General features: G+C 30.8%; 5 protein-coding genes across 6 annotated transcripts; 3 read left to right on the forward strand and 2 right to left on the reverse strand.

Annotated features, from left to right (window-relative positions):
* Positions 1-79: 79 nt before the first annotated feature.
* Positions 80-3010, reverse strand: LOC115242789 (prohibitin-2). Its single transcript, XM_029819333.1, has 6 exons — positions 2881-3010; positions 2480-2742; positions 1991-2308; positions 1613-1690; positions 1364-1460; positions 80-696 (listed from the first exon to the last, which is right to left on the reverse strand). Exons 1-6 carry the CDS (start codon positions 3008-3010, stop codon positions 503-505), a joined length of 1080 nt encoding a protein of 359 aa, XP_029675193.1. The 3' UTR covers positions 80-502.
* Positions 3011-3298: 288 nt separating this feature from the next.
* LOC115242755 (mediator of RNA polymerase II transcription subunit 16) lies at positions 3299-10428 on the forward strand. 2 transcript variants are annotated; one of them, XR_003885100.1, is made up of 14 exons: positions 3299-3399; positions 3678-3824; positions 3959-4157; positions 4364-4610; positions 4689-4844; positions 4935-5104; positions 5353-5689; positions 5804-6011; positions 6299-6491; positions 6724-6876; positions 7030-7246; positions 9467-9576; positions 9810-9894; positions 9979-10428. XR_003885100.1 is itself a non-coding variant. In XM_029819285.1 (14 exons), exons 1-14 carry the CDS (start codon positions 3338-3340, stop codon positions 10097-10099), a joined length of 2466 nt encoding a protein of 821 aa, XP_029675145.1. In that variant the 5' UTR covers positions 3300-3337; the 3' UTR covers positions 10100-10428. The 2 variants fall into 2 exon arrangements, 1 of the variants encoding a protein (XP_029675145.1); XM_029819285.1 differs by having other exon boundaries at positions 3300-3399; positions 9749-9894.
* LOC115242779 lies at positions 7256-9202 on the forward strand. The gene has a single exon (XM_029819324.1). It carries the CDS (start codon positions 8011-8013, stop codon positions 9103-9105), a length of 1095 nt encoding a protein of 364 aa, XP_029675184.1. The 5' UTR covers positions 7256-8010; the 3' UTR covers positions 9106-9202.
* Positions 10429-10657: 229 nt separating the features above from the next.
* Positions 10658-14054, reverse strand: LOC115242841 (thioredoxin-like protein 1). The gene is made up of 4 exons (XM_029819388.1): positions 13815-14054; positions 12999-13278; positions 11294-11577; positions 10658-11013 (listed from the first exon to the last, which is right to left on the reverse strand). Exons 1-4 carry the CDS (start codon positions 13910-13912, stop codon positions 10800-10802), a joined length of 876 nt encoding a protein of 291 aa, XP_029675248.1. The 5' UTR covers positions 13913-14054; the 3' UTR covers positions 10658-10799.
* A 2250-nt stretch (positions 14055-16304) lies between these two features.
* On the forward strand, positions 16305-27077 carry LOC115242725 (fatty acid synthase-like). Its single transcript, XM_029819243.1, has 20 exons — positions 16305-16417; positions 16500-16692; positions 16879-17129; positions 17307-17538; positions 17688-18106; positions 18266-18556; positions 18645-18852; positions 19262-19422; positions 19644-19961; positions 20052-20551; positions 20720-21024; positions 21295-21696; positions 21813-22834; positions 22966-23216; positions 23470-24163; positions 24374-25205; positions 25446-25921; positions 26063-26317; positions 26548-26799; positions 26867-27077. The coding sequence occupies exons 2-20, from the start codon at positions 16521-16523 to the stop codon at positions 26963-26965; spliced, it is 7140 nt and encodes a 2379-aa protein (XP_029675103.1). The 5' UTR covers positions 16305-16417; positions 16500-16520; the 3' UTR covers positions 26966-27077.
* Positions 27078-27887: the final 810 nt, after the last annotated feature.

Here is a 27887-nt window from a genome sequence, read left to right on the forward strand (position 1 = left end):
TCTAATTTCACGCATTTTTATATCGAAATCTCTTACATTTCAAAATTTAATTCATTCTTTTTCGTTATTAAAATCGAATATAATACAAAACTTAACATAATTCTATCTAAGAATTTGAAATTCAAATATCAGTTTTTCACACTCAATAACTATCATCTACTATCATTATTAATACACATATATTAATATTTTGAAGTCTATTTCTCTTACATTAGTACTATTATTACTTATTTCTTGTAATGATTGATCTATTTGTTTCAGTTTCTATATCTTGTTCTTAATTTTTTTTACTTTAATATAAATCTCATTTTAAATATAACAAAATACAGAAAAGTGCAATAAAAACAAACAGATTTAATGAAAGATATTGTGATTATAGAATTTATCTATTTAACATCATCAATTAATCAAACATAGACAATAGGAAAACATTCTTCGACAGGAGGCAAGGAGAGTTTGTGTTGGGTGGAAATATGCTCGCATCGCAAAATCTCTCTTATTGTCACGGTGTTATAAGCTTAACACCATCATTTGCTGATTCCAGTAGGATAGACGAGGGGACATGTGTCCTATGTGGTTGAGCCTCAATGCCAAGCTTTCCGGTATTTAGTAATGCCTGATGGGAACTGGTATTTAGACTCTGGATGGCACAATCGGTGGCCTCATCCCAGCTCTTCCAGCTCACTCCTTTGTGACCTGAAAAAGCCAGTATTGGGCGTCTACGCGTAAGCAACTATCTATGTATAATTTATGCGCGTCAAGATTGAAGAATGCCCATTACAAATTATTAAATAACTCCTGAAGTATGATGTTATAATCTCCCTAATTTATTCTACTTGGGGAAATTTCTTTTTGCATATCAATATTTCATTACATTTATTGTAATATAGAAGTCTCTATTAAATAATGTTTTCATACAGGATTTTATGAAAGATTGTCAAAATCTCCTCGAAAATCTACGAATTGACAATATTTCTTTCTTTTTATATTATATGTTGAACTTTTAATGATTCAATATTATAGATCATTGAACTTGTTTTAAAATGGTCATTTTCTTGAATGAGGAATAATTTGGTGTGTTTTATCTCATATATGGAATTGGTTTAGAACATACAATAATAAAACGAGCAGATATCTGCGAGCGAGCATGATTACAAGGACGACGAGGAGGAGAGCACAATGTAATGAAAACATATATAATGTATAATCCGTGAGTTTTCGGGAAACACACGACGATCTCTTATTCACAATATAATTGTACATAACAGCTAATCATTTTTCAGGTTTAATAAAAATTTAAGAAACTCGAAAAAAAAGAAATAAAAAAGAATGACGCGCGGTTTTGATGATTTTTACTTCTTACTTTTCAGCTTGTCTGAACCCTCATCAAAAGCGGGATCTTGAATATTCAACATCAAGCTATTGCCACTGAGGAACACTCTGTTTTGGGAATTAGCAATCTGAAATAAAATAAATCCCTCTTTAGCAATTCACACACACAAATTTTATATATATGTTAAACATCGATTTTTATATCAAGACAACTTTTTCACATGTTTTAAAATCTTAGTAATTTTTTATTGCAAATTTGCAATATCACAAAGATACTCACTGTGCGTGAAATATTTTGTGCAGCTCGTATTTTACGCAACTTCAAATACCCAGGATTCTGGCCAACAGCTAAACCAAGGTACACTGCATTAAGGAAAATATATATTAAAGCTTTTGAAGAAAATTCTGCATTGTATAATATACTGATTAGTTACAAATTATTAATTTAATTGTGTTTGAATCAATAGTATAATTGAAAGTTTTAATCGCTTACTATAAGAATCATGAAAAAAGAAAGAAAAAGACAATTTAAACTATATCTTTCAATTTATGATTATAAAATCATTCCTCTTCCCTCCCTCAACTTACATCAATTAATAGGAAAAAAAAACACAATTGATTATAAATTAGCAGAAGAAATTGTTTTTGTAAAGGATATCATTTTGGCTGCTTCTGCTTCTCCCTCAGCTTGTACAATTTTTTGTTGTCGTTCCTGTTTAGCTCTTTCTACTACAAAAGCAGCTCGTTGGGCCTCTTGCTGCGCTACTTGTTTGGCCTCGACTGCAGCAGTGTATTCTTTGCCAAAACTAAGCTCGGTTATCGAGACATCGTCCAGAACAATGTTAAAATCTCGAGCTCGTTCTGTCAATTCTTTGCGCACCATATTAGATACTTGTTGTCTTTGTGTTATCAATTGTGACGCATTAAATTTAGCGACAACAGACTTTAGCACTTCATTACAGATGCTTGGCAATACCTGGATTGATCTTTGCTAATTAATCTTAACGTAATTTAAAATCTATAATTTCATATTATTTTCATAAGTCAAAATCAGACAAAGATTAAGTTTAAGATAGATACAATATATCTTTGTAAATTAAAATAAATCTGTAACTTGTTTTATATCATTATATAACTCTATTCTGACCTTTTCATCATAATCAAGGCCTAGTTGTCGATACATAGCTGGCAACGTGCTAGCATCAGGACGAGAGAGAACACGTAGAGAAATATTGACCATCTGCAAATCCTTGGATCCTGTTGGTGACGAAATTTTTCTAGGTCTGCTCCTAATGTCATAAATTATCGGATAGTGAAACCACGGAATACGGAAGTGCAGACCCTCAGTCATGATATCCTTTTGAATACCACCCAATCGAGAAAACATGATCGCTCTATGACCAGCTTCAACTGCAATCGAGTTAATTAAATTCAAAATTGACATTTAAAATCATCGTTCGTTCAAGACAAACAATAATATTTGAAGAGAATAACGCGTAATTATCGCAAAATTTGGAAAAAGAAAATTTAAGTGGAACTGAAGTTAACCTGTGTACATGGATTTAGAAACGCTATAAGCTGCGACACCAGCAGCAGCGAGGACCTTGATACTCATCGGCACCCCGTTTGTGCCCTTGCCAAAGCGCGAGGCCATCTCGTTGAATTTGTTCTGTGCCATCTCGAGAAATCACACTGCAAAATTAATCGGCACCGACAGCGAACCGGCAAAGGATCGCGAAAAATATCAAGGACACACGACAGCACGAGCACGAGCTTGCGACACGGGTAGACACAAGCAGAAAGTATGCAACAGTATATGTAAGGAACACGGAAGAGAAATATGAAGTGTTGTATTACGCATGTGTCATAAAAATCACCATATTGCATAGAAAATCTGATTGGTGGACATTCTTGGAAGTATGATCTCGTCTATTTACTCCGTTCTTTATGGTCTCAACGGAGTTCTCTCTCTGGTTATACGCTTTAGTTATGGTCAATTATAAAAATGGATTTACTGTATACTGTCAACAGAAGAAGTTCTTCTAAAATATTTTCTAATCAAGAATGGTACGATTCTTAAAAATATATCTTTAATATATATTTTATAAAAGCACGTATTTAACATAATTCTAAGATATGAAGAATGAGCAAAAAAAAATATATGCACTGTATGTTTGTATATAAATTAATTTAGAGAGAGATGTCAATAATTTTTCCTATATTTTATTAAATATGACATGATTAGAAATATATTTGTGCTTATTGTTTTATGCATATTTGCAGAATTATAAAAATATTTGGTAACATTTTAAGTTTGACATTGACTAATGATATTACTTTTCCAGTTTATACACCGGGCAGTCCTTATGTTCCTTATCCAGTCGAAATATAGTAGCATTTACTACAATGACAGAGTTAGATGATAATAGTGGTAAAACACGGGGTTGCCATGTTTATGTAGCAGACTTGAATATGCCATGGCATGCTCATAAGTAAGTATTTAATTCTCGAATATTTTTTCTATTTGATAGACAATTGATTACTACTCAATACTTTTATTAAATTTTTTTATTTGGAAGGCTTACATAGTCGAAAGATTAAACTATCAATTCTTTTATGCTTTTAGAGTTTTGTCAAATAAAAACAATATTACTGCATTGGAATGGGATTTACCCGGTGACAAATTGGTAATGGCAGATACAGCTGGAAATGTGCAGTTGTGGATGTTTAAGGATCATATCTTAAATGATTGGGTGTTAGTGGGCTCTACATATTTCCCTGGTGAACATATATTAGGTGCTGCATGGTTCCATAATGGTAAAAAGGTATTTAGATGATCAAGTTAATATATTGAACAACAGAAAGTTTTCAAAAGTTTTTATATTACTAGAATAATAATTGAAATTATTAATTGTTATTATTTTATATTACATTGTTAAAAAGATATTTAGGCTTCTCAATATATAAATTATATATAATCTTAAGTGAGAGATACACTCTAATTCCCAATGTACCTTTATGGATTCTCTAGACAGGATTAGTAACGGAGAAAAAGGACAATATCCATTATAGCGAGAAATTTAATCATCTGCTATTTGCACCTTCAGTGAGGCAATTTGGCGGCCGAGCCGCTGAAGGTGTGCTGGTAGTATCGACGACGGGTATGGTCGGCGCGATTATGATTACGAAGGATCTTCAAAATCCGATTTGTTATTCTACAGAGAGTCTTGGCAATACGAGACACAGGATAACTGCTGTCGACTTGTGTTATGGAAAAAGTATTTTTTATCATGTGTATAGAATGATCTATAAATACAGCACGAATATATTGCAAAAATTTTCTTTGTAAATTTCAGACGGTCATTTCCTCGTCGCAGTTAGCAGCGGTAGCATCTGTTTGCCGATAAGATGCTACAGAGTGTTAGTTCGCAAAAATGACGACAAATGTACCATCACCTCGCAAGCTTTACCAAGCTTCTTTTTGCAGGATGGAGCACCCAAAGATAATTCGTGTAAGATTAATTATTCAATTTAATTGTTTAAATGCTTGGAGCACACTTTGGAAATAGTTTATCATTTTATGGCTATAATTTTTCTTGCAGGTACAATTGTGACACATTTAAAATTTGTGGTCAGAGAAGACGCAGATTCTTTGGTTATCGCGGCAAATAGCGAGAATGGCGGTTTTGTAGAAGTGTGGGAGTTGCGAGAAAAGTCACAACCTGTTCACAAATTGTTCCAACCACAAAGTCTGGAACCTTTCAAGACAGTTGTAAGTATTCAATTACTATCATAAACTTTCATATTTTTACTCTATATTTCTTTAGTCTTTGTCATGTTCCTTGCGCTGCTCTTCTACTACTTTGCATCTGACTCTACATGCATAGAATGAAAATATGAAGTAATAAAAGAGCAATACAAGAGGAAAAGTTTTGTTATAAATTTACACAATAAACTTAGGTGTTTTAATTATTGCTTCCATTATGTAGATATATTTTTAATACATTGTCATTTCCATAGGTTTGGCAGTATCAATCGCAGTATCGCTGCCAATCGCCGGTTACGGCGATAGCGACTACGAAACTATCTATAGTGACAACATTGCCACCTCCAAGTTATGTGATAATAGCATTAGCGGATTCATCGGTGCATTGTCTAAATCGTTTGGATTGTCTTAAGGAAGTAGCATTTTCGTCCTTAAATACAGGCTGGCGCCAAGATGAACCTAGTAATAAATACTTCAAGAGCTCAGTCTCTATTGCTCATATGGATCTATCATGGTTGGGATGTGTCCTTCTTGCGTGCGATACTCATGGCAATCTGTATCTTTACAAATTGTTGCCAGATGGTACTACAGGTGTGATATCATGTTTTCATTATTTGTGTTAATTCATTACTTATAAGAAATTTGAAAAGGATTGCGAGATGTGGTTTGGTGTTTCACATTCAAAATCATTTATATTACTTATAGGTACATCGATGTCATTGAGCTATGCCTGTACATTGTTGGAGTATTGTCTGGTAACAGGACTGGATTGGTTAGATATACTTTTATGCTTGAGATCGTCTATGATCGAGGCGCTATGCGAGAGATTGGACATGTCCTTCAATAGGCAATCACAACCTACTCAGCAGTATCACTATATTCAATTTTTATGTATCAAGACGTCATTGTACAGGTAAAATTGAAAAATTTGTGAACATAATTATAATACAAGGAAGATTTATAAAACTTGGAAACAAGTTTCTAAAACCATTGAAATTTTTTTTTAGTTATTTTCTAAATTGAGTTTGAAAGTACAAGTGTCTTAAGCATAAAATTTAATAATTATTATTTTAATTATTTCAGTCATTAAAATTTAAAAATTATTTTTAATAATCTCTAATTTTTGAAGTATGAAAGAAGTATAAAAGAAGATTTTGTTTCAAATTACAAACTATTAAATGCTTGCAATTATATTTTCAGAATGCTCGGAACAATATCAGGACAGAATAAAGCAGCAGACTTGTCATCATTACTGATGATACATTCAGTAGCTACTGCCTTCAAATCTCTATTGAGGCCATCAGATCTGATATCCTATGACAAAGGTCCAGCAGAGAACTTAACTGCAGTAATAACAGATGTCATCACTGATAATACTGATAACATTGATAAGGTAATATCACATTCCGGATATTTTAAAAATATTCTCCCTTATATATTATATTTTCACTCGATTCCTCTCCTTCTCCTCCCCCGTCCTTCCTCGATAAATCTGAACATATAGAGATTCTATAAATCAATAATAAATAATAATTTATTAATGATAGATACAATCACAAAATAAAAATGGAATTTTAATAATTAATAAAATAAAATAAATTTAATTGTTTTTTAATATTTTTTAGGTATTGTCAATTTATTTACCCGATCCTAAAGAATTTACAGTGGAGCCGAGCACACTGCAATCATTGCAACAACTTATTCAATGGGTTGCTGATTTAGCTTTGAATTTGCTGGCCAGATTGCCTGAGCAAAGGATGCAAGTAAAGACTGGTGGCGTAAGTACTTTCCGTCATGTTCACATATGTTAAATGTTTTCAATATTCATTTCTTATCTAGTGATACAATAATCTGTAATAATATATAATGTATCTGGTGTGAGTTTAAATACATTATTGTGGATCATATATAGTCTTTTCTTTACTTTGCAGTATGAACTTCTTAAGGACCATAAGGCCTTGAATACCGTTCGGGAACTGCTGGTCATCATACGTATTTGGGGATTGCTTCGTCCATCGTGTCTTCCAGTATTTCTTCGTAGTACGGATAATTTAGATGTTCTGGCTTTACTATTTTGCTTGTTATCAAAGTTGGTTCAACCTAATGGAGATCCACAACAACAACAACAGGTGGATGATAGCTTAATCGGTATGTTTGCTTATTTTTTTGGAATTTTTTAATACCTTACATATTTCTGAGCAGCAAGATATTTATTTACTGTAATACAAGGCGCTTTTAATGACTCAACTATATAAAGACTGATTTTGAAACTTCAAGGAAAAATAAGATTGATATTTTGATACAAGTTAAAGTAATTGTTCATAGTGCTAATATAACAATAAAAAATAAAAATCAAGATAAAAAAATTCTGTCCTTTAGTTAAGTAGATTCTATTCTAGATTAGATAATTGGATATATTTTTCTTTTTGCTTATATATTTTTAAAAATTATCATTAAAAAATTAAGTTAATTTGGCCTATATTCTTGCAATCTAAAAACAAATTTGATGCAAATTGAATTCTTTTACTATATACATTTGCTACTTGATTACTATAAGTTGTGGTCAGGAAGTTTGATAAAACAACCACATCCTGAATCATAAGAATAATTCAAAGTGGATACATTCAATTTATCAGTATTAAACAGTTCACATTGTGTATAACAGTTATATATTAATATAATTACTGCACAGTAATACTACAGTACAAAAGCAATACAAATTCTTTAAATTAGAAAAAATAAATGTATAATTACAAGTGTAATACAATTGTATGTAATAACTTATACAACACGATTAGTATATTTCTCTCTTTATTTAAAAAAAAAACCAAAAAACAAAAAACCAGCAACGATAGAATATGATATAGCCTTAATCAAGAAGAATACTCTACAGAAGAATAAAAGTGAAATTCATGAACAAAGATACAATAACTACCAAACTTGCAATGAAACATAAAGATTCTATCGCTTTAAAGGAAAACAAAATGTTTCGTGGAGAGAAGAAGGAGATTTACAAACAGATCAAACTGAAGAGATGCGAGCACCTATCGTTCCCTTGGTTAATATTTAGTGTGTTTTTGGTTTATTGGTTCATCTTGTGTCCTCTAATTTGGGCTATATGCTACACATTCAGACATTGGTATTCGTATTGGCCTCTTCTCTTTTGGACAGTTGCATTTCTAATCTGGATTGTGATCATGTGTGGATTAATAATCTTTCGGAGGAGTTTACTAGCTAAACAAAATCCTGAAATTAACATGATCTCGAAATATGGAACAGATAATGTAGAGGAATCTCTAAACGTCTACCAAATATCATCTAAAGATACAAAATCTCTCGAGACAAAGAAGTTGAATGATTCGAACGATCCAGAATCTAAGAAAAATAATCGAGAAAATTTCCTCAGGAAAGACCTGCCGCCTTTAGTGATACACAAACAAATATCTGGTGAAAATATCGAAGATATCGGAGTCGTGCATGTTGAAAAGGACGAGAATGCTCAATTAGACATTGCCAGTAATTATGTTGAGAAAAGTCCCTTGCAAGATTATCTCAAGCTGGTGACAGTACTGTCTCCGGACGAGATAAAATCTCCGAAAACGCCGATGTCGCCAAGAGAGCTGTTTTTCATCGATTTGATTCGCGAAGCGGAAAAAGCCGAGAACGCGAAATCGCTGGAGACAAAAACGCTGAATTTCTTCTCAAGTGAAACGACTGAGGATAATACGAAGAATATGGAAAATACAAAGGAAGAAAAAAATACAAAAGATGTAAAGCATAGGAAAGATGTAAAAGATGCAAAGAATGAAAAGGATGAGATAAATGAATCAAAGTCAAAATGCGAGTCAAATTACTTTGTAGCAGATGTGGGCAGCCCAGTCAATGAGAAAACGGAAGTTTTTCTTCAGATTGATCCATGTGTGGACAAACAACTGGAAAAACCAATGTTAAGATTACAATCCACTGAAGCAAATTCGCTAAAAACCTTTATTTCGCAAGATAATTAAATTACTAAATTACTAAAGACAATTAATTATGATAATTAATTAAATAAAAAGAGAGAAATATAATTTGAAAAAAGTTGAGGTTGAAGGATAAATTGCTCTATAAATAAAAAATATTAATTATAAATATAAAATATTACAATAAGTGTTTTTTAAATATTTTTTATATCTACTTTCTATCTCTTTTTCCTCTCTACAAAAGTTATAATTAATATTATACAAATATAGTGCACTATACATATACAATTATTTATATACATTATCACATATATAAGGTGCATATTCTTTGTTTTGAATTTGAAATTATAATATTTTAATCATCTGAATGCTGGAAATTTTGACAATTGAATAAATTTTTTTTTAGATGAATGCTGTTTGCTACCAAACCAAATCATGATTCCACAATTGCATCAAGGAAATAGCATAACCGCTATAGTCTCACCAATTTTATTTTCTCAGAACCTTCCATTACAGGTAAGAAATTTGCAAAACTTCTAATTATTTTTCCAAAATATAAAAAGAGTGTAGAATTATTATTTTGAAAAATGTTCAAACTTCTTTCTGTTATTCTATTTATATATATATATTATATCTGTATTGTATTATACATTTGTTATTATCATTCTATTACAATTCACGAGTGCAGTTAGAATATGGAGTGGAACCCGAGCAGTTGGTTTTTACACCTGAAATGAATCCCGTTGAAGGTTGCATGCACAGTGGGCAGATTGTAGACACGATACGACATTTATATTTAGGAAAACAGCCGCTTTTAGTGAAACAATGCACGAGGTATTCATTAATTACAATAATCATAAAAAACTGAATGGTCCTGTATTATAGCATAATTAACACTTTATGTATATTTTTTCTCAGATGCGGTGGTAAGGCACAAGTACAGAATATGACAAGAACAGCTGCGATTAGAGCCTGGGATCAAAGATGGACACGAGCCTGTCGATGCGGTGGTATCTGGCGAATCCACAAAGCCTGTTGATGAAGATTGTCCAAAAATCGTTATTATAGAGATAATAATTTTAATATATATGTGAAATTGCTTCAAATAATTCCTAAATTGGAAGTTATCAGTTTACCAGAGAGAGCATTCCTTCGTTTGACTATGTTGCTGTGATGGTACTTAAAACTTCTTAATCTCTTGCAGGAGTTATTCTTTCTTATACTACTGTCAACGAGAAACTTATGTAATTCGTTTTTTTCAACATGTAAAAATAGAGAAGGTGCACAAGGTAAAATTAATTAATCAAACAAAAATGATGTGAACTATTTTACTAAGTATCAAAGAAAAAAAAATTAGAGAGAGAAAAAGAGAGGAGAGCGTGAATAAATAACTGCAGATCAATGTTAAGTTAAATTGACTTGTCAAAGGACTCACATTATTTGTATGTAAGCACACGCATGAGCTGTAAATATTCTAAATTAATAATAACTAGTAATAAAATAAATAGTAATTATAATAGTAATTATATAATAAATTAATAATAGATTATATTTATAAGGTATTAAATTAATAATAAATATTATAAATATAAATTTATTCACATTATTCTCAAATCAGATTATTTTATTATTTCAAGTCTTGTTACATCTGCTGATTTTGCAAAGAAATAATGGGGGAATGTGTTAGTACTCAAATAAGAACTTCTGATATTCTGATATTATTGTTGCAGGCAAATTTTTCAATGACTCTCTCCTTTTTTGCCGGATACTCTTTTGAATTCTCCCATATTTGTGGTCGAAATTGGCGAGCCAATTATGACTAATTGGTCAATTCTTGTTGTCTCTGAGCCATTCTGATTATCTACCACAAATACTTGAAAATTCTGCACATTTTGGAACTTGACATAGCGCAGTGGAACGGGATTTCCTTCCTCGAGATCCTTGGCCGACAATCTATGTCAAAAAGTTATGTTGTCAATCACTGAATTAAAAATACACAAATATGATCTCCGAATACTTGAGTATCCGATTATTTCGGATAGAGAGTACACAGCTACTTATATAAAATTTAAGACAACGGTACCCGAATAGAAAAAAAGATATCCCCGAATTTAGATAATGGATATAAATATCCAAATATATAGAGATGTAAATTGATTTATTATTATTAATAGTGAATAGATCGGATAATTAATTATCCGATTTAAATCATCAGTTTTCATTCAAAACTTACGTTAGATCTTGAACACTTGTATTGGAACTCGCCATCTCGAAATCGATCGTCCTGGGCTGATTGATAAACAACTTGATATTTTTCGGTCCGTTCTCTGCGGGCGCTTTAATCTTGAGAGAATGAACTTTAACGGGCTGCGAAAATGCGAGAGACATTATTAGCTGTTCATCCTCATCGCTCTGAAGGTATCCGTTATCCGAGTTCAAACACTGAGGGAAAGTATGGTAATCCGACTCGTTTAGGCACTCGCACTGCTGTTTCATTATAAAACTGGATAAGTCCATCTGAAAAACAACCAAAATCTATCTTCAGTAAATTGTATATATAATATTAATGAAAAATAAAATAAACTTCAAACATAAAAAAGAAAAAACAAAATAGGATCAATTTCAATGGAATTAATAAGCAGGATTTCAAATTAATATAATTTTGGTAAATTTCAAATTCCAATGCCAACATGTGTCAAAATATTTACATTTATTTTTAACAGTAGAATGAAATTGAGATAAAAAAGGAGAAAGAATATAGAGATGAAAAAAAGAGAAACAGCAAAAACTGTTTTAAGAAAAATTCATTTAAACTTTAATTTAATTTTATAGAACTCTTTAAAAGTACTTTATAACTATAATTTTATTAACAGAATCATAGTATTCCACATATGGCATACATATTGAAGAACAGTATTTCTCTTATTTAATAAATAACTAAAATATTTTTACATTTCTAGTTTTGTTTAGATTTAATTTCACATAAAACCGTTTTTTGACCATTAATTTTGTAAAGTCATCTATACTTTTAATCTCTAATGTGTTTTCTCCTTCTCTCTCTCTTTTATAACAATTAGTATTAACAAAATTGTTATCGAATAACATAATGTTACTAGTTAACATTTACAATCTTATTGATTTTTTATTATTTATTTCAATAAAAAAAGATATGAGAGATTTTGGAATTGATTAGATGAAGGTTATTAAATGATTAACAAGCAAGCAAGTATCAAAGTTGTATTATTTTCAATATAAAATCACATACATTAACAATATTTGATATATTTATATCATAATATAACATAAGTAGAAAATATTTTTCAATTTTTGTATAATATAAAATGTGAGATTATAGAAAGTATTTCAAGAATAACTGTAAATTGATTCTATAGAAATGATTTAATTAAATTTTGAGTAAAGAAGATTCCATCAAATTTATATGGGTGTAGAAATATTAGAATATGATGTCAAAACAGATATGTCATATATAAATGTTGATACTTTGATATTTGCAACTTGCATAATTGAAGAATTCAGTCATATTTTTTTAGCAATAGTCCCACATAAAAAAAATCTACATATGTACTTTATTTCTATGTACAAGTTAAAGTTTTAATAGAGTTTAAATGGTTAAATGCATCTTTGTTCTGCTATCAATTTACAGTGCAATCTTGGTTTTTGTTGGTACTTTATTATATTTTGTCAATAGTTTATCAATATAATAGTATTGCATACTGCAAGTTCTATATAAAATTTAAGTCTTTCCAAAAATTTGACAAATTTATAGAAGATACTTTGTAATATCTGTGTTTGACAGACTTTCGTCTGGATAGATAACTCTAACTAATTCTTCATTGATACTTATTCCAATAGTACAGAATCACAGCAAGGAAGATCATTCCGAAGATGTGATAATAGGCATTATCAGTGTTTCGTACATGACCAGACAGGGAATCCGCGGCCGTGTCATCCGTGTCATCAGAATCGCCGCTACTATAGAACTGCTGGATCTTCGATTCTAGTCCTACCGGATCTGCGCCCTGGCATTGACCTAGCTTCGCGCGTTTGCGGTAGAAGATAAAAGTGGGCATTGCACGCACATCTTGCACTGAGGCAGTATCTGCACATTTGTCTACGTCCACTTTCAGGAATACTGCTTTAGGATACTTCAGTGACAGTTGCTCAAATACTGGAGCAATTCTTTGACAGGGTCCACACCTGCGCAATCATAGACCAAACAAGATATCACGTAATCATCATAATATTAAATTAAGTTCTCACAAAAGATATAAAAGCTTGTAACATAGTAACACAACACGATAATCAATATGCAAAGTGTACTTAAAAAAATTTGATAAATTTATTGAGAAACAGAATGAAATTAATTATCTTGCTTGGGTAATGGGGGTAAAATATAGAGATCTTCTTTTTTTTCTTCTTGAAGACATAAATATACATTTTATTTCATTTTAAATGGAGAAAATGTAAAGAAATGTAACTGAAATGAACAGATGTATTATAATCACGGGAGGAGATTATTTAATGATATTCTTACTTTTTTTGACAGTTCACACACACATTCTACTTCTAATGGCTGGTCTTTCATCGAGTTCAGATGCAAGTTCAGAAAATAACGATTCTGGAGTATGGATCAACGCGATCGTGTTAAAATCTATATTCCCAAATAAATGTGGAATTCAATAAAATTAAAACGCGACGAAAATAAAAACGGATGTAACCTAAAAGGGGCTTACCAACTTGCAGTGAAATCTACAACGACGAGCTTTTGTCCGGCACTGGCCAATTCGCCGTGGAAATGACGGTCGTCGTTAATTATTCGTACTGTTCCCATTTCGTTTTGATTAAATGCTTAATTAAATTAAATTCGCAACACTATTAATCACTGCACAACAACTAACCGCAATACGATTAAAAAATGACTGGCAATTTCATGGTCATTGCTGGTTCGCAAGAGCGCGTCAGGAGCGATCGGCAATGACCCATTGCAGATTTGATCTCGGAGATCGCATGCTGATTGGTTCTCCCGCTCGTGCTTATTTCATGAATAGCTGCCATTATCGCGGACATGACAGTTCGCACAGGGAATCGATCATGTAGGCCGGTATTCATAGTCCGTTCTTATATCCAAGATCGTCTTAAGTGTGGTCTTGGGTCGTCTTAAGATCCCATTCAACCAATGAAATGGCCGCATAGTATCTTAAGATCGTACTTAAGACGATCTTGAATATAAGAACGGACTATGAATACCGGCCGTAACTTTTCCCCTAGGGCAAAAAAGTGAAAAGTGAAAAATTTTGCCATTGATTTCAAAATGCTAATATTTTTCACTTTTCACGTTTCCGCCCTAAGGAAAAAGTTACATGATCGGTACCCAGATTTAATTCAATGTGTTATAATAATCAAGAAATAATTTATATAAATTTGTAAAATAAATAAAATAAATTTGTTTATAATTGTATTTTCTTTTTACTATATTAACGGAGGTTTTATGTTTACTTTTAGATATATTCAAGATTATTTTAAATAAGTTTTAACAACATATTTGTTATAATTTTTAATATTTAGAAATGATTTAGAATTAGACTTTGTGTTATATTCTATTTTCAGTAATAGATCGCTGACATAAAGAAAACATTCATGAAAAATAAGAAGCGGAATCTTCGAGATAGAAAAAGAGGGGAGAGAGAGAAAGAGAGAGATTTTAAAAACTTATGAAATCTGATAGGCCTCAAGAGTAAAAAAACCTTCTTGGGGTCTATCAGATCCCAAGTGGAAAATGACTAAAACGGTAAATCCGCTATTTCTTAGGATATCGAAAAATGGCCAACGAGATTTGATAGAAAATTTTGTTTGTTATATCCGTTTGTTTCCACTTTTAATTTCGTTTGTACCTCAAAGGGCTCAAAAATACGGTATTTTGTAAATTTTAGACATAACACTAAAATAAATCCGCTGTAATATTGCTATAATATTGCTATAATAATGTTTAATATTAAAAAATATGTATATATATATAAAGAGATATATGTAAAAATTGTATTGTTGTATGTATTTCAATCTAATTAAGTATTCAAAATTCATTTAATTCCGATAATCTTTGAACTTACGTATAAGATATTGATTTAAATTTACATGTATAATTTATATTGCATAATCCTGCTTTGAGAAATGGAAAGGTTAAACTTTTAAGGTCAGTATATGTATATTCACATGTAGGATATTCGGTAATAACGTATCATTTCCCGAGTGCAGCTAGAGCGGTTGAAACTGAGAAGTAGAAATAATTAATTAATTAATAATCAAGTTTAATTATATATCGCATCTAGTAATCACGTAATAGTGAGATGTTTTCTCTCACCGCGCGCTTATACTCGCATAGATAGGGCCGACTTTTATTAATTACATTCTCATTAATTATTATAAAAATTGCAAAATGATAGAGGATTTCCCTACTCGGTTTAATCCACTCTACCTGCACACGAGAGATGATATGGTTATCACCGGACACTCTATATATATATATATATATATGTATTTGTATATATATATATATATATATATATATACAAATAGATCTATCTTTTGCGTTAAATGCTTTTAAGTTTTCAAATTTTTATTTAAAAATAATAAAAATATAGATAAACTTAATTTTTCAACTTTTTTCCTTAAAAATAATATAAAAATGGAATATTTCAAAAATATTTAAAACGTTTTTTAAAAAATATTATGCTTTTGAAAACTGTACAGTTACTATGTGCATTAAATGCAATAAAATTATTACCAAAAATATTATTTAAATAGTAATTTAATATTCAACGCAAAAAAATAATTTTGACTGCTGTTAATTTCAAAAATATGCTTATCCCTTTCAAAATTCTACCATTACTTATAAAAAGATATATGTAAAGTACATTTTTTAATGCTTTACAACTGCATATTTTTAATACATCTCATATTTAAATGTGCTTTGTAAAAACGCAAATAGATGCATCGTAATAATCGCATTATTATGTCTATTTTATAATTCATACATTTTTACTTTTTGATTATGTATTCGCTGAACTTTGACACGATATGTATTAAGCTGGTTTTAATCAAATGTATAATTGTACTGATTACACAATATATTTTTTTCGGTGAGGCTTGTTAGGATTATGGCCGTTATATATAGCGTGGTTGTCACACAAGCGATCTGATTTAACAAAAAATAGGGCGTGTTCTGCTGTATGATATAAATTGTCATCGTGTTAGTCAGTTTTATAAAGTTTTTGATAGAGTTTTAGAATCATCGCTGCTGTTAGTTCCATACAAAAGTTTTAAAAATTGAACAAAATTGGTGAGTATATATTTTTCTTGTTTTTTTTGCTCTCTCTCACATATATGTAATTCTGAAATAAAGTTCTGATATCCCTTTTTAGATTTACTAAAATTTATAGAAGATGGATAATAACAAGCGATTCAATCCATATGTCAGAGTAGATGCTGAAGAAGAAATAGTTATCTCTGGTATTACCGGACGATTTCCTAATTCTGACAATATAAAAGAATATCAGGACAATATTTTCAATAAAATGGATCTTGGTTCGAGCGATCATCAACGTTGGACTAACTGTAATAATATTTTTTCTCAGAATTATCTCGGAAAAATCCACATATAATCATAAATAAATAAATAAAATTATATATAAAATATATCTTTAGGAATATTCTAGTATAATTATTATCTATGACATAATAATATAACAATATTACTTATTATATTATTATTTTTATCCATATTATTTTTAATTCTAACAGATATCTATGAAATGCCTCCTCGAATAGGAAAAATGAACAATATACAAAAATTTGACGCAGAATTCTTTAACATATCGGCCGAAGAAGCTAATGTGATTGATCCTGCATCCAGAATGTTACTTGAGCATACCTATGAAGCAATTATTGATGCGGGTGTAAATCCCGCAGAATTACAAGGAACAAATACTAGCGTTATCACAGCAATAAGTGCTTGTGATACATATTTAGATTTAATATACGAAAAACATCACGTATGTGGTTCACGTTGGTTATTCAATAATTTAAGTATTAAAAGTATATAAGTATTGTATATAAGTATATTACGCGCTCTTAAAAGTATATAAGTATATTAATATATATATAAAAAGATATTATTGAATATGGAGAAAACATTTTTCATATGAAAATTATATCGTAATTGCTAATAGATTGCTGGATTACCCATTATTGGATGCTCTAAGAGCATGATAGCAAGCAGAATTTCTTATTGGCTCGGCGTTACTGGACCATCGTATAACATTGACACTGCATGCAGCTCAAGTCATTTTGCTATGATGGAAGCTTACAGGATGATTCGATCTGGCATTTGCGAAGCGGCTATTGTTGCTAGTATCAATTTGTGCATTCATCCTTTTGTAACTCATCAATTTTTTCGTCTAGGTATGTGAAAAATAATATTATTGCGTTCAAAGTTGTTGCATTCTTAAATGGTAAAAATATTATATTGATATATAATATTACAAAATATTATAAACAAAGTTATATCCTTTATATTGATTGAAACAAATGAACTATTGACATTGTTTTAGGAGTTTTGTCTATTGATGGCTACTGTAAACCTTACGATGAAGAAGGCGCTGGTTACATGCGTAGTGATGCAGCTGTAGTAGTGTATCTACAAAAAGCAAAAGATGCAAAGAGAATTTATGCAACCTTTGTCTATAGTAAAACCAACTGCGATGGTTTTAAAGAAGAAGGAATTACCTTTCCATCATTTGACAAACAAAAAATGTTATTGGAAGAATTTTACAAAGAATGTGATATCTCGCCTCTTCAACTATCTTACATGGAAGCTCATGCAACTGGTACTCTAGCCGGCGATCCTGTGGAACTTCGAGCCATCGATGAAGCTTTATGCGCTAAAAGACAGCTTCCTCTGTTATTGGGTTCAGTAAAGTCGAATATTGGACACCCTGAAGCCGTTAGTGGTCATTGCCAAATTGCAAAGGTAAGTTTATAACAAAATAGAGTTAATAGAACTATATAATCTAATGCTACATATAAACTTAGGCAAATATTTTTTTTATTTAAATGGTAATTTTGATTATTTATTATAATTATAGAATTTGCAAGGTATCATTATAAGAAATATATTTATCTCATAAAGGTTTTAATAGCGATGGAAACTGGTAAAATTGCGCCTACTATACATTTTAAACATCCGCGAAAAGATTTGACCGCTATCATTGAAGGAAGAGTAAAAATAATCACAGAACCAACAGAATGGAAAGGTGGTTATATCGGTATTAATTCCTTCGGATTTGGCGGTGCTAATTGCCATGTATTACTGAAATCAAATCCAAAAATTAAAGTCAATAATGGAGTAGAAGATAATTTACCAAGGCTTGTAGCTATATCTGGACGTACGGAGGAAGCAGTTAAAATTATATTAGATGACGTAAGTACACATTACAATTTATTTCACAAATAATATATTATAAGATAATTGTTGTATATACTTGCAATAAAAAACGATATCTTTATAGATACAGAGTCGGTCGATAGATGTAGAATATATCTCTCTGCTACATCGCATTCATAGCGACAATATAAAAAATCATCCCTACAGAGGATACATAATTGCCGGATCTAATGTATCCGATAACGCAATAATTAAAATGAGACACAACCTAAGTATGAAGAGACCGATTTGCTTTATATTTTCTGGAATTGGATCTCAATGTCTTAACATGGGCAAGTAAATCAAATATTATATTACAATATAATATTTAACAATTGTCAAGATTGACTTGATGAATCGTTAAGATACATGTTTGTTTGCAATTAGTGTTTAACAATTTTTAAATTATATACATATATTGATATTCTTATATATATGTTAAAATTTTAGTTTGCAAATTTTTAATAAATAATTCTTTAAATTTCATTTACTAGATGTAAAAACTATTTTTTGATATAAATTAAACTAAAATATAATAATGATACACTATAGGAAGCACGTGCAAAATAAAGATAAACAATTTTTAGAAATTTTATTTATGTATGTTTAAATCAATTATATAAAAATATTACATTATTTTAAATAACGTATCAATAACATATTATGCAATAATGTAATAATATTTTTCTGAAATATTGATAGGTCGAGCTCTAATGAAATTTCCAGCATTCACTAGAGCAATCCAGAAATGCGATACTGTTTTAAGACCTCACGGTATATTTATCACAGATATTCTAATAAATGAAGATAAACATATTCTTGACAACGTAGTCAACTTATTTGTAGGCCTTATTGGATTACAGGTATAAATATATATGTACAAATAAAATATATCGTTTATATATGTGTTACAGGATTATTTTTCATACAAAGCTAAATCTTCTTGTAAAAAACTTAAATTAAGAGAAGCCTGTTACATATATATTTAAATGTATATATAAAAAGCTATTTGTAATATTTTATATTATATTATTCACAAAAAATAGAAAGTTGGAAAATATAAAAAATTATATGTATTTTGCAGATCGGAATAGTTGATCTTCTAACAAGTATTGGTATTATTCCTGATATTATAATGGGTCATTCTATTGGTGAGTTGATATGTGGATACGCCGATGGATGCTTGACGGCCGAAGAAACGATTACGTTGGCATATTATGCCGGCTTGGCATTTCTTAAGTCAAAAATAATAGATGGCTTAATGGCAGAAATTAATCACAATTTTAAAACTATAAAGAATATGTGTCCATCGGATATTGATGTAGCTTGTTACAATAATTCACATAATTTTATTGTGAGTGGACCAACAAACTCTGTAAGAGCATTCCTTGCTAAGCTACAGGTTTGAAAACGCTTAAATAGTATAAATAACATTTATCATGCTTATAATTATGTTGAATTAAATAAATGATAAGGTTTATTTTTATTTTAGAACGACAATATTTCTGTAAAAGAAATTTCCTGTGGACATATACCTTTTCATAGTCGATACGTTGAGCCTGCAAGAGTTAAACTTTTGGAATACTTGAATCAAATATTGCCATTGAAAGCGTCTTCTAGCTCAAAATGGTTAAATGTGTCGAATGAAAATTATGAATGGTTCAGCGCAAAGTCATGTCTAGCAAAATATTATACAAACCATCTGCTAGCCCCGGTTTTATTCTCAGAAACTACGCGTTTTATTCCAAACAACGCAGTGACGATTGAGATAGCGCCGCACGATATTCTACAATGCATTCTTAATGATTCCTTAGAGACAACAGTGACAAATGTCGCGTTATATAAATTTTCTCACAAATCGAATATTGAAATATTTTTACATGGAATTGGAAAACTTTATAATGCAGGATTACAACCGCAGATCGCAAACTTATATCCGGAAGTTAAGTTTCCTGTAAGTCGTGGTACACCGATGATTTCTCACCTCGTAAGGTAAATTCTGTTTGATATAGCATAAATTTTTTTTTTCTATAAAAGAGCACAAGATAATAGAATCTCAAAAAGTAGAAAATTAAATTGCATTACTTTTAATCATTTAAAACAATAAACAAGCACAATTTAATGTTCTATATATTGTTGAATTAATGACATGCTTTGCAGATGGGATCATTCCAAAGACTGGTATACGTATCGTTATATTGGACAAAGAAAACTTGACATTGGAGAATTAACCATTACTATAAATTTATTAGAGGAAGAATTTATATATATGAGCGGGCATGTCGTTAATGGAAAAATTTTATTACCGGCTACAGGGTATCTTTTATTTATATGGCAGATGATCGGCTGGTTAAAAAAGCAAAATCATCTCGATATACCAATTATATTTGAAGATGTCAATTTTCTACGCTCTACGATTTTGTCACAAGAAAGTCCAGTCAATGTAACTCTTATGATTCAAAAAGGTAACTTGTGTAATTAAATTAATTTTGTAAACTAGATATATAAAAAAATTAAAAATTTTTACATAAAATGTGAATAAGAGAAAAAATTCAGTTGAGAAAAAAAATTCAGAAAAATTTGTATCAAATAAACAAACTATTAGCAGTTTGTTATTAACGATTAAAAGCCAATTATATCATTTACTCTTCAGAATTTCATTATAAAAAAAACATAGCATAAAATTTCTTTTTTAAAACTGTATGTATAAGAAATCGATATCAACATTCTTATAGGAAGTAGCAAATTTGAAATAATCGAAGGAGGATATTCTGTCGTTACTGGAACAGTACGAATTCCAGTTAATATTGAAGACGAGAAAATAGATACTACATTTATTGATCGAAATGACAATGACAAAGAGGAAATGAATATAAAAGATATCTATAAAAAATTGAAACTTCGTGGTTATCAATATACCGGCGAATTTCGTGGACTAAAAAGCGCGTCAATCACGGGAAAGAATGGTCATATTGCCTGGACTGACAACTGGGTAACATTTATGGACAGTATGTTACAGATGATGATTTTGGGACAGGATTCCAGAAGTCTCTTTGTACCAACAAGAATTCGTAAAGTGGTAATCGATCCAAAATCTCATATAGAACACATTGAAAAACTTTCAAATGGAGAAAAACGTAAGTTTACAGTATTATAAGTGGGCACGATATTTAAAAAATATTATTTTTTGAAAAATATATTTAATATGCTATACATATATATTTGATATACTGTTGTGTTTTTTATGTTGCAGAAGTCCTTGTACAAAATTATAAGCATTTAGATATTTTGATATCTGGAGGAATAGAAATATATGGTATTATAGCTACAGCTATATCTCGCCGACAAAATGTAGCCAACCCCGTCTTTGAAGAGTACAAGTTTGTTGCTCATCGAGATCTAAATGTGATGTCTTTGCAAGATGCAATAAGAATGTCAGTGCACGTTGCACTTGAGTGTTATAATAGAATAAACGTAAAAATCATCGAATTGGTCGAGGATTGCGATCAAGTGATGGCGGAGAAATTAAATTGTTTATTTGTGAATACAATTTTAAATGATTTACCGCAAATTCAATCTGATATAAAACTGGTCGCAACACACGAGCAGTTCAAAGATATCGCTTTGCCTGACAATGTTTCTATAACAGAATTTGATAAACTGGCAAAAAATGAAAATTGTTTGATGATTATTGGTTTCGGAATTTTAACAAAAAATAGAAACGAATTGTATGAACAATTATTGTCTGTCATAATGCCGAAGGGATTTCTTCTAACTTTTGAAGAGTTGGATGCTACCTATGACTATTCATGTTTGGATAAGTATGGGTTAAAAGTAATTTTGGAGAAACGCACCAACGATAAGACAATTATATTATTAAGAAAAATACACGATATTAAGAAGAATCAACAGGTTGTGCATGTAAATAATTATGAATTCTCATGGATAGACAAGCTTAAATCATTCATGAATGTAGAAAATGAAATTACAAATACAAGGATTATAGTCGTCGTAGAAGGAGACTTCGAATGCGGACTAATCGGTCTTGTCAATTGTTTGCGAAAAGAACCGGGCGGTGAAATGATTAGAGGTGTATTTATTCAAGATAAAGATGCGCCTACTTTTTCATTGCGAGAATCATTGTACATGAGGCAACTACAGCTGGATTTACCCATCAATATTATACGTTCCGGTAGTATTTGGGGATCTTATAGGCATTTTCCATTACCATTAATAGAACCAAAATTCGTAGAGAGTGCTTACGTTTCTCAAATGGTACGTTAAGAAGATGCAGTATTTAAGAAAAATTGCAGTAATGCTTTGTAATAATTTTATTTATAAATTAAGTAATGATTTACTGTAACTTTAATAGCATTAAAACAATCCGTTATATTTATTTATTTTAGGTGCCAGGTGATCTCAGCACTCTTTGTTGGGTGCAAAGCAGGATATCTTTGGTCAATAATGATGAAGAAAATCTGATAAGAATAGTTTATGCGTCTATCAATTTTAGAGATATTATGACAGCTAGCGGTAGACTTATTTTGACTTCCGTCGAATCTTTCAAACGAAATAATAGTTCTAGTTCTTTAATCGGAATGGAATTTGTTGGTTTTAATAAAAATGGACAAAGAATAATGGGAATGTGTTTAAATGGGTAAGATGATATGCACACAGAGTCTCAATTAATATATTTTTAGTAAATAAACTGTTTAAAATAATATTTTTATATTTAAATTAAAGAAGCTTTTGATAAAATAAAAAAAAAGATGAAAGAATTGTTATATTTTGCTTCTTTCTACTTTTCTATATACAGAATATCATCCAAAATAAGAAAGCTTTTTAAAATGTAACTTTAGTATAATAAATAATATACATTATATATTTTTTTTTTAAATCACTATTTTTAGCGCATTTGCAAATGTTTGCGTAGCTGACAAATATCTCAGTTGGATCATACCTGACGAGTGGACGATGGAAGACGCCGCGACGGTTCCTTGCGTATATAGCACTTGCTATTACGCTTTGTATATGAGAGGTAACATGAAGAAAGGCGACAAAGTGTTAATTCATTCTGGTACGGGAGGCGTTGGTCAAGCAGCAATTTACCTTGCGCTTAACCAAGGTTGCGAAGTGTTTACAACGGTTGGAAGTATCGAGAAACGACACTTTATAAGAGAAACATTTCCCTCTATTCCCGAGGATCATATCGGAAACTCTCGAGACACGACTTTTGAACAAATGATTATCCAGAAGACGGAAGGTCGCGGAGTAGATATCGTATTGAATTCTTTAGCTGAAGAAAAACTGCAAGCATCCATCCGTTGCTTAGCAAAAGGTGGTTGTTTCCTCGAAATTGGAAAGTTTGATATGATTTCCAATAATCCTTTAAAAATATCTGCATTCTCAAAAGGCATTAGTTTCCACGGTGTAATATTGGATAAAGTATTTTGTGCAAAACCAGAGGCTAAGGAAATATTATGGAATAAAATAATAGAAGGTTTAAAGAAAAAAGCTATCAAACCGTTATGCAGAAAAATCTTTCAAAAGGATGAAATAGAAACTGCGTTTAGATATATGGCTGCTGGAAAACATATTGGCAAGGTATGATCATTTTTTAGTATACGTACAATAGAGATAGTTGAAATACTAGAATTGAAATACTAAATGCTCAAAAAAATGCACACAGTTTTTGTTCTCTTTGTGTTATCTTTAATATTACATATAAATAAAAACTGTCCTCGTTTTCTGTTTATGATATATACTATATATATATCAGAATATAATATCGTATTAAATTAATATTATTTGTAGATAATGATAAAAATTCATAAAGAAGATGAACTCTTGGATGAGCCTATATTTGCACATCCCCAGTACTTCTGCCTGGAACACAAATGTTACATAGTTTTAGGTGGTCTAGGTGGTTTTGGCCTAGAATTAATTGATTGGTTGATTCTACGTGGTGCAAAAAATCTGGTAGTGACGTCGCGAACTGGAATAAAAAACGGGTATCAGCGATCAAGAGTAACGTTATGGCAATCTTACGGTGTAAATATACAAATCATTACAGCTGCTGATACTTCGAAATACGAAGACTGTAAATCTATATTGAAATTTGCCGAAGAACAAGGTCCTGTGGATGCTATATTCAATCTTGCAGTTGTGTTGAAAGATGATATATTTAAGAATCAGTCTTCACAAACATTCGAAGAATCCTTCGTGTCAAAGGCATGGACGACGAAAAAGATGGACGAATTATCGAGAACAATTTGCCCTCAACTTCGACATTTTGTCGTTTTTTCTTCCGTTTCGTGCGGAAGAGGTAACGCAGGCCAAACAAATTACGGAATGGCAAATTCTGTAATGGAAAGAATTTGTGAAAGAAGAATGGAAGAAGGTTTACATGGTTTGGCTATACAGTGGGGCGCGATTGGTGAAGTTGGGCTTGTCGCAGATATGCAAGAAGATGACAAAGAACTTGTTATTGGAGGTACATTGCAACAAAGAATATCCTCTTGCTTGGACACATTAGAAGTATTTTTGCTACAAGATCGGTCAATCGTAAGCAGCATGGTTGTTGCTGAGAAAAGAAAAGATTCTGGCCAAGCAACAAATCCACTTGAAGCGATTGCAAACATTATGGGTGAGTTTATAAACAACTATTATGTTGTAAAAGATTTGTGATAAAACATTTATAAGAAATAAATTTTTATTTGACAATGTTATTAGAAGCACATTAAATTGAAAAAAAAAACCGAGTGCATTGGAAACAGTGCAAAAAATGTAAACTTTAGTAATTGTTATATTGCGATTTCAAGATTAGGTAAATCTTCGGTTAAAATCACATCGAAATATTTAATTCTTTCTCTAATTTTTAAAATAGGATTGAAAAATCCAAACATAGTGGCGCCAAACATATCACTGGCTGAACTAGGCATGGATTCAATGATGGCAGTGGAAATTAAACAAGTGTTGGAGAGAGAATTTGATATTTTATTGACAGCACAAGATATCCGAAATCTCAATTTTGCTCAACTTAGAGAAATGACAAATACACTGAAAGAAGAAAACATGTACGATGCTACTGAAGCTGATACGAATGATTTGGATGGTTTTAAAATATTGACTCGGAAACTTAAGGATTCAGACTTGAATCCAGCTATTTATATAGAAGTCGCTACAAAGAGGGAAGTTGCTGAAAATAAAATATTTCTTATACCAGGAATTGAGGGTTCTGCAAGCGTATATAAATTGATAGAATCGGAAATTAAACCTTCGGCGATGTGTTTGCAACATGGTGTACTTAATATGCCGGGTGTTACTCATTCAATAATGAAATCAGCAGCATATCTTCTGCCTGTACGAAGTTATAAAATAATCTATTTGAAAGATTTATTAAAAATGCTATGTATTTAAACAATAATATTTGATTATACATACACACGTGCATGCATTCGCGCTTTTTTTACATTTCATTAAACAGTATGTTTTTTTTTCTAGTATGTATTGCAGAAAATGAAAAATCAAAAAGAATTTCTAATTGTGGGTTATTCATTTGGATCTTTAATTGCCATCGAATTAGCAAGATTATTAGAAGCTAAGAATTTCTCTGGACGTTTAATACTTATCGATGGAGCTCCTGATCAAATGAAATTCTTGATAGAGAAATATTTTTATTATACTTCAGAACAAGAGTTACAAAATAGCATCTTACTTCATATAATAAAATTTCATCTTAACTTTAACAATGATATGGTTAGTCAATTATTAAAAACACATTATGACTTTTTATTAGAAAAGTAATTTATATTTAACTGTGTTTATACATGTAGTTAATCGGAGGAAAAAATATATAAAATAATTTGTTAGAATATGCGTTAAAATGATAAAATAAACTATATTTTATATCAGATTATTATCTCAGTTTAAAATGCAGATTATCATTTTGTTATTAAATGTGCATAATGTAATATTATTTTTTACAGCTTGTAGTAGAGTTGAAGAAGTGCAATTCATGGGAAGAGAAATTAGAATTTCTTACTGCTTACTTTTCGAAAGAGATCAATGTATTAACTATTGAAAATCAGAAACTTTTATGTTCAACGTTTTACGATCATATAATTGCTATACAAAATTATAATATAACATCATTGCCACGCCTTAAATCATCTATAATACTATTAAAACCCACACTTACACCTGTCACTTTTACTGAAGAGGATTATGGTCTACATAAGGTAAATTTAATTAGAGCGTAACATTTTATCATTTTAAGATTATTTTTATAAAAAAAAATATTTTTAGATTACCGAAAATGCAGTGGAAATTCATTACGTGGAAGGTACTCATATTACCATGATGGAAAATGGCAAAATAGCATCATTTATTAACGAAGCATTGTAAATTAAAAAATATGATTACAAGAATAAGGTAAATATTATTAAAACATAAAAATTTACATATTTTAATTTTATAATTAATTCTTATATAATATAGTATATTATACATTCTGTAAAAAAAGTATCCGGAATTTTTAAATAAAATACAATCTACTTATTCAATCCTCAAAATTTATTTTGTCGCCTTCAAAATAGCCCCCATCCGAGACAATACACATATGTCAACGCTTAACCCAATCTTCAAAACACTTTTCAAACGCTGAAGAAGGTATTGCCTTCAGCTCCTTCTGCGAATTCTTTTTTATGGCTTCTATCGACTCAAAATGCCTTCCCCGAAGTGGTAATTTCAGTTTAGGAAATAAGAAAAAGTCGCACGGGGCCATATCTGGTGAACACGGTGCTTGATCGATGACATTCGTTGAGTTTTTGGTCAAAAATTCGCGTACCAAGATCGATGTGTGCGACGGTGCATTATCGTGGTGCAAAATCCAAGAATTGTCTTTCCACAAATGTAGTCGTTTACGACAAATATTTTCACGCAAGCGCTTCATGACACTCAAATAATATTCTTTATTGACCGTTTGTCCATCCGGAAGGAATTCCGAATGAACAACACCACGATTATCAAAGAAAACAGTGAGCATGACTTTGATTTTTGAGCGACTTTGACGTGGTTTTTTGGGTTTTGGCTCGTTTTCGAAGCGCCATTCCGATGATTGTTGACTTGTTTGCATGTCGTACTCATAAACCCATGTCTCATCACCAGTTATAATGCGTTTCATAAAAGTGGAGTCACTAGAAGCTTGCGAAACCATGTCTTCAGCAACCATTTTTCGATGGGCTTTTTGCAAAAAATTCAGCTCTTTCTTATTATTTAAAAGCATATCCATTTATATTTCCTTCAATATATATGTACAATATGTGTC

The sequence above is a fragment of the Formica exsecta genome, unplaced genomic scaffold (genome assembly GCF_003651465.1).
Source record: "Formica exsecta isolate Colony F162 unplaced genomic scaffold, ASM365146v1 scaffold120, whole genome shotgun sequence".
In the NCBI taxonomy this organism is placed as follows: Eukaryota; Metazoa; Arthropoda; class Insecta; order Hymenoptera; family Formicidae; genus Formica; species Formica exsecta.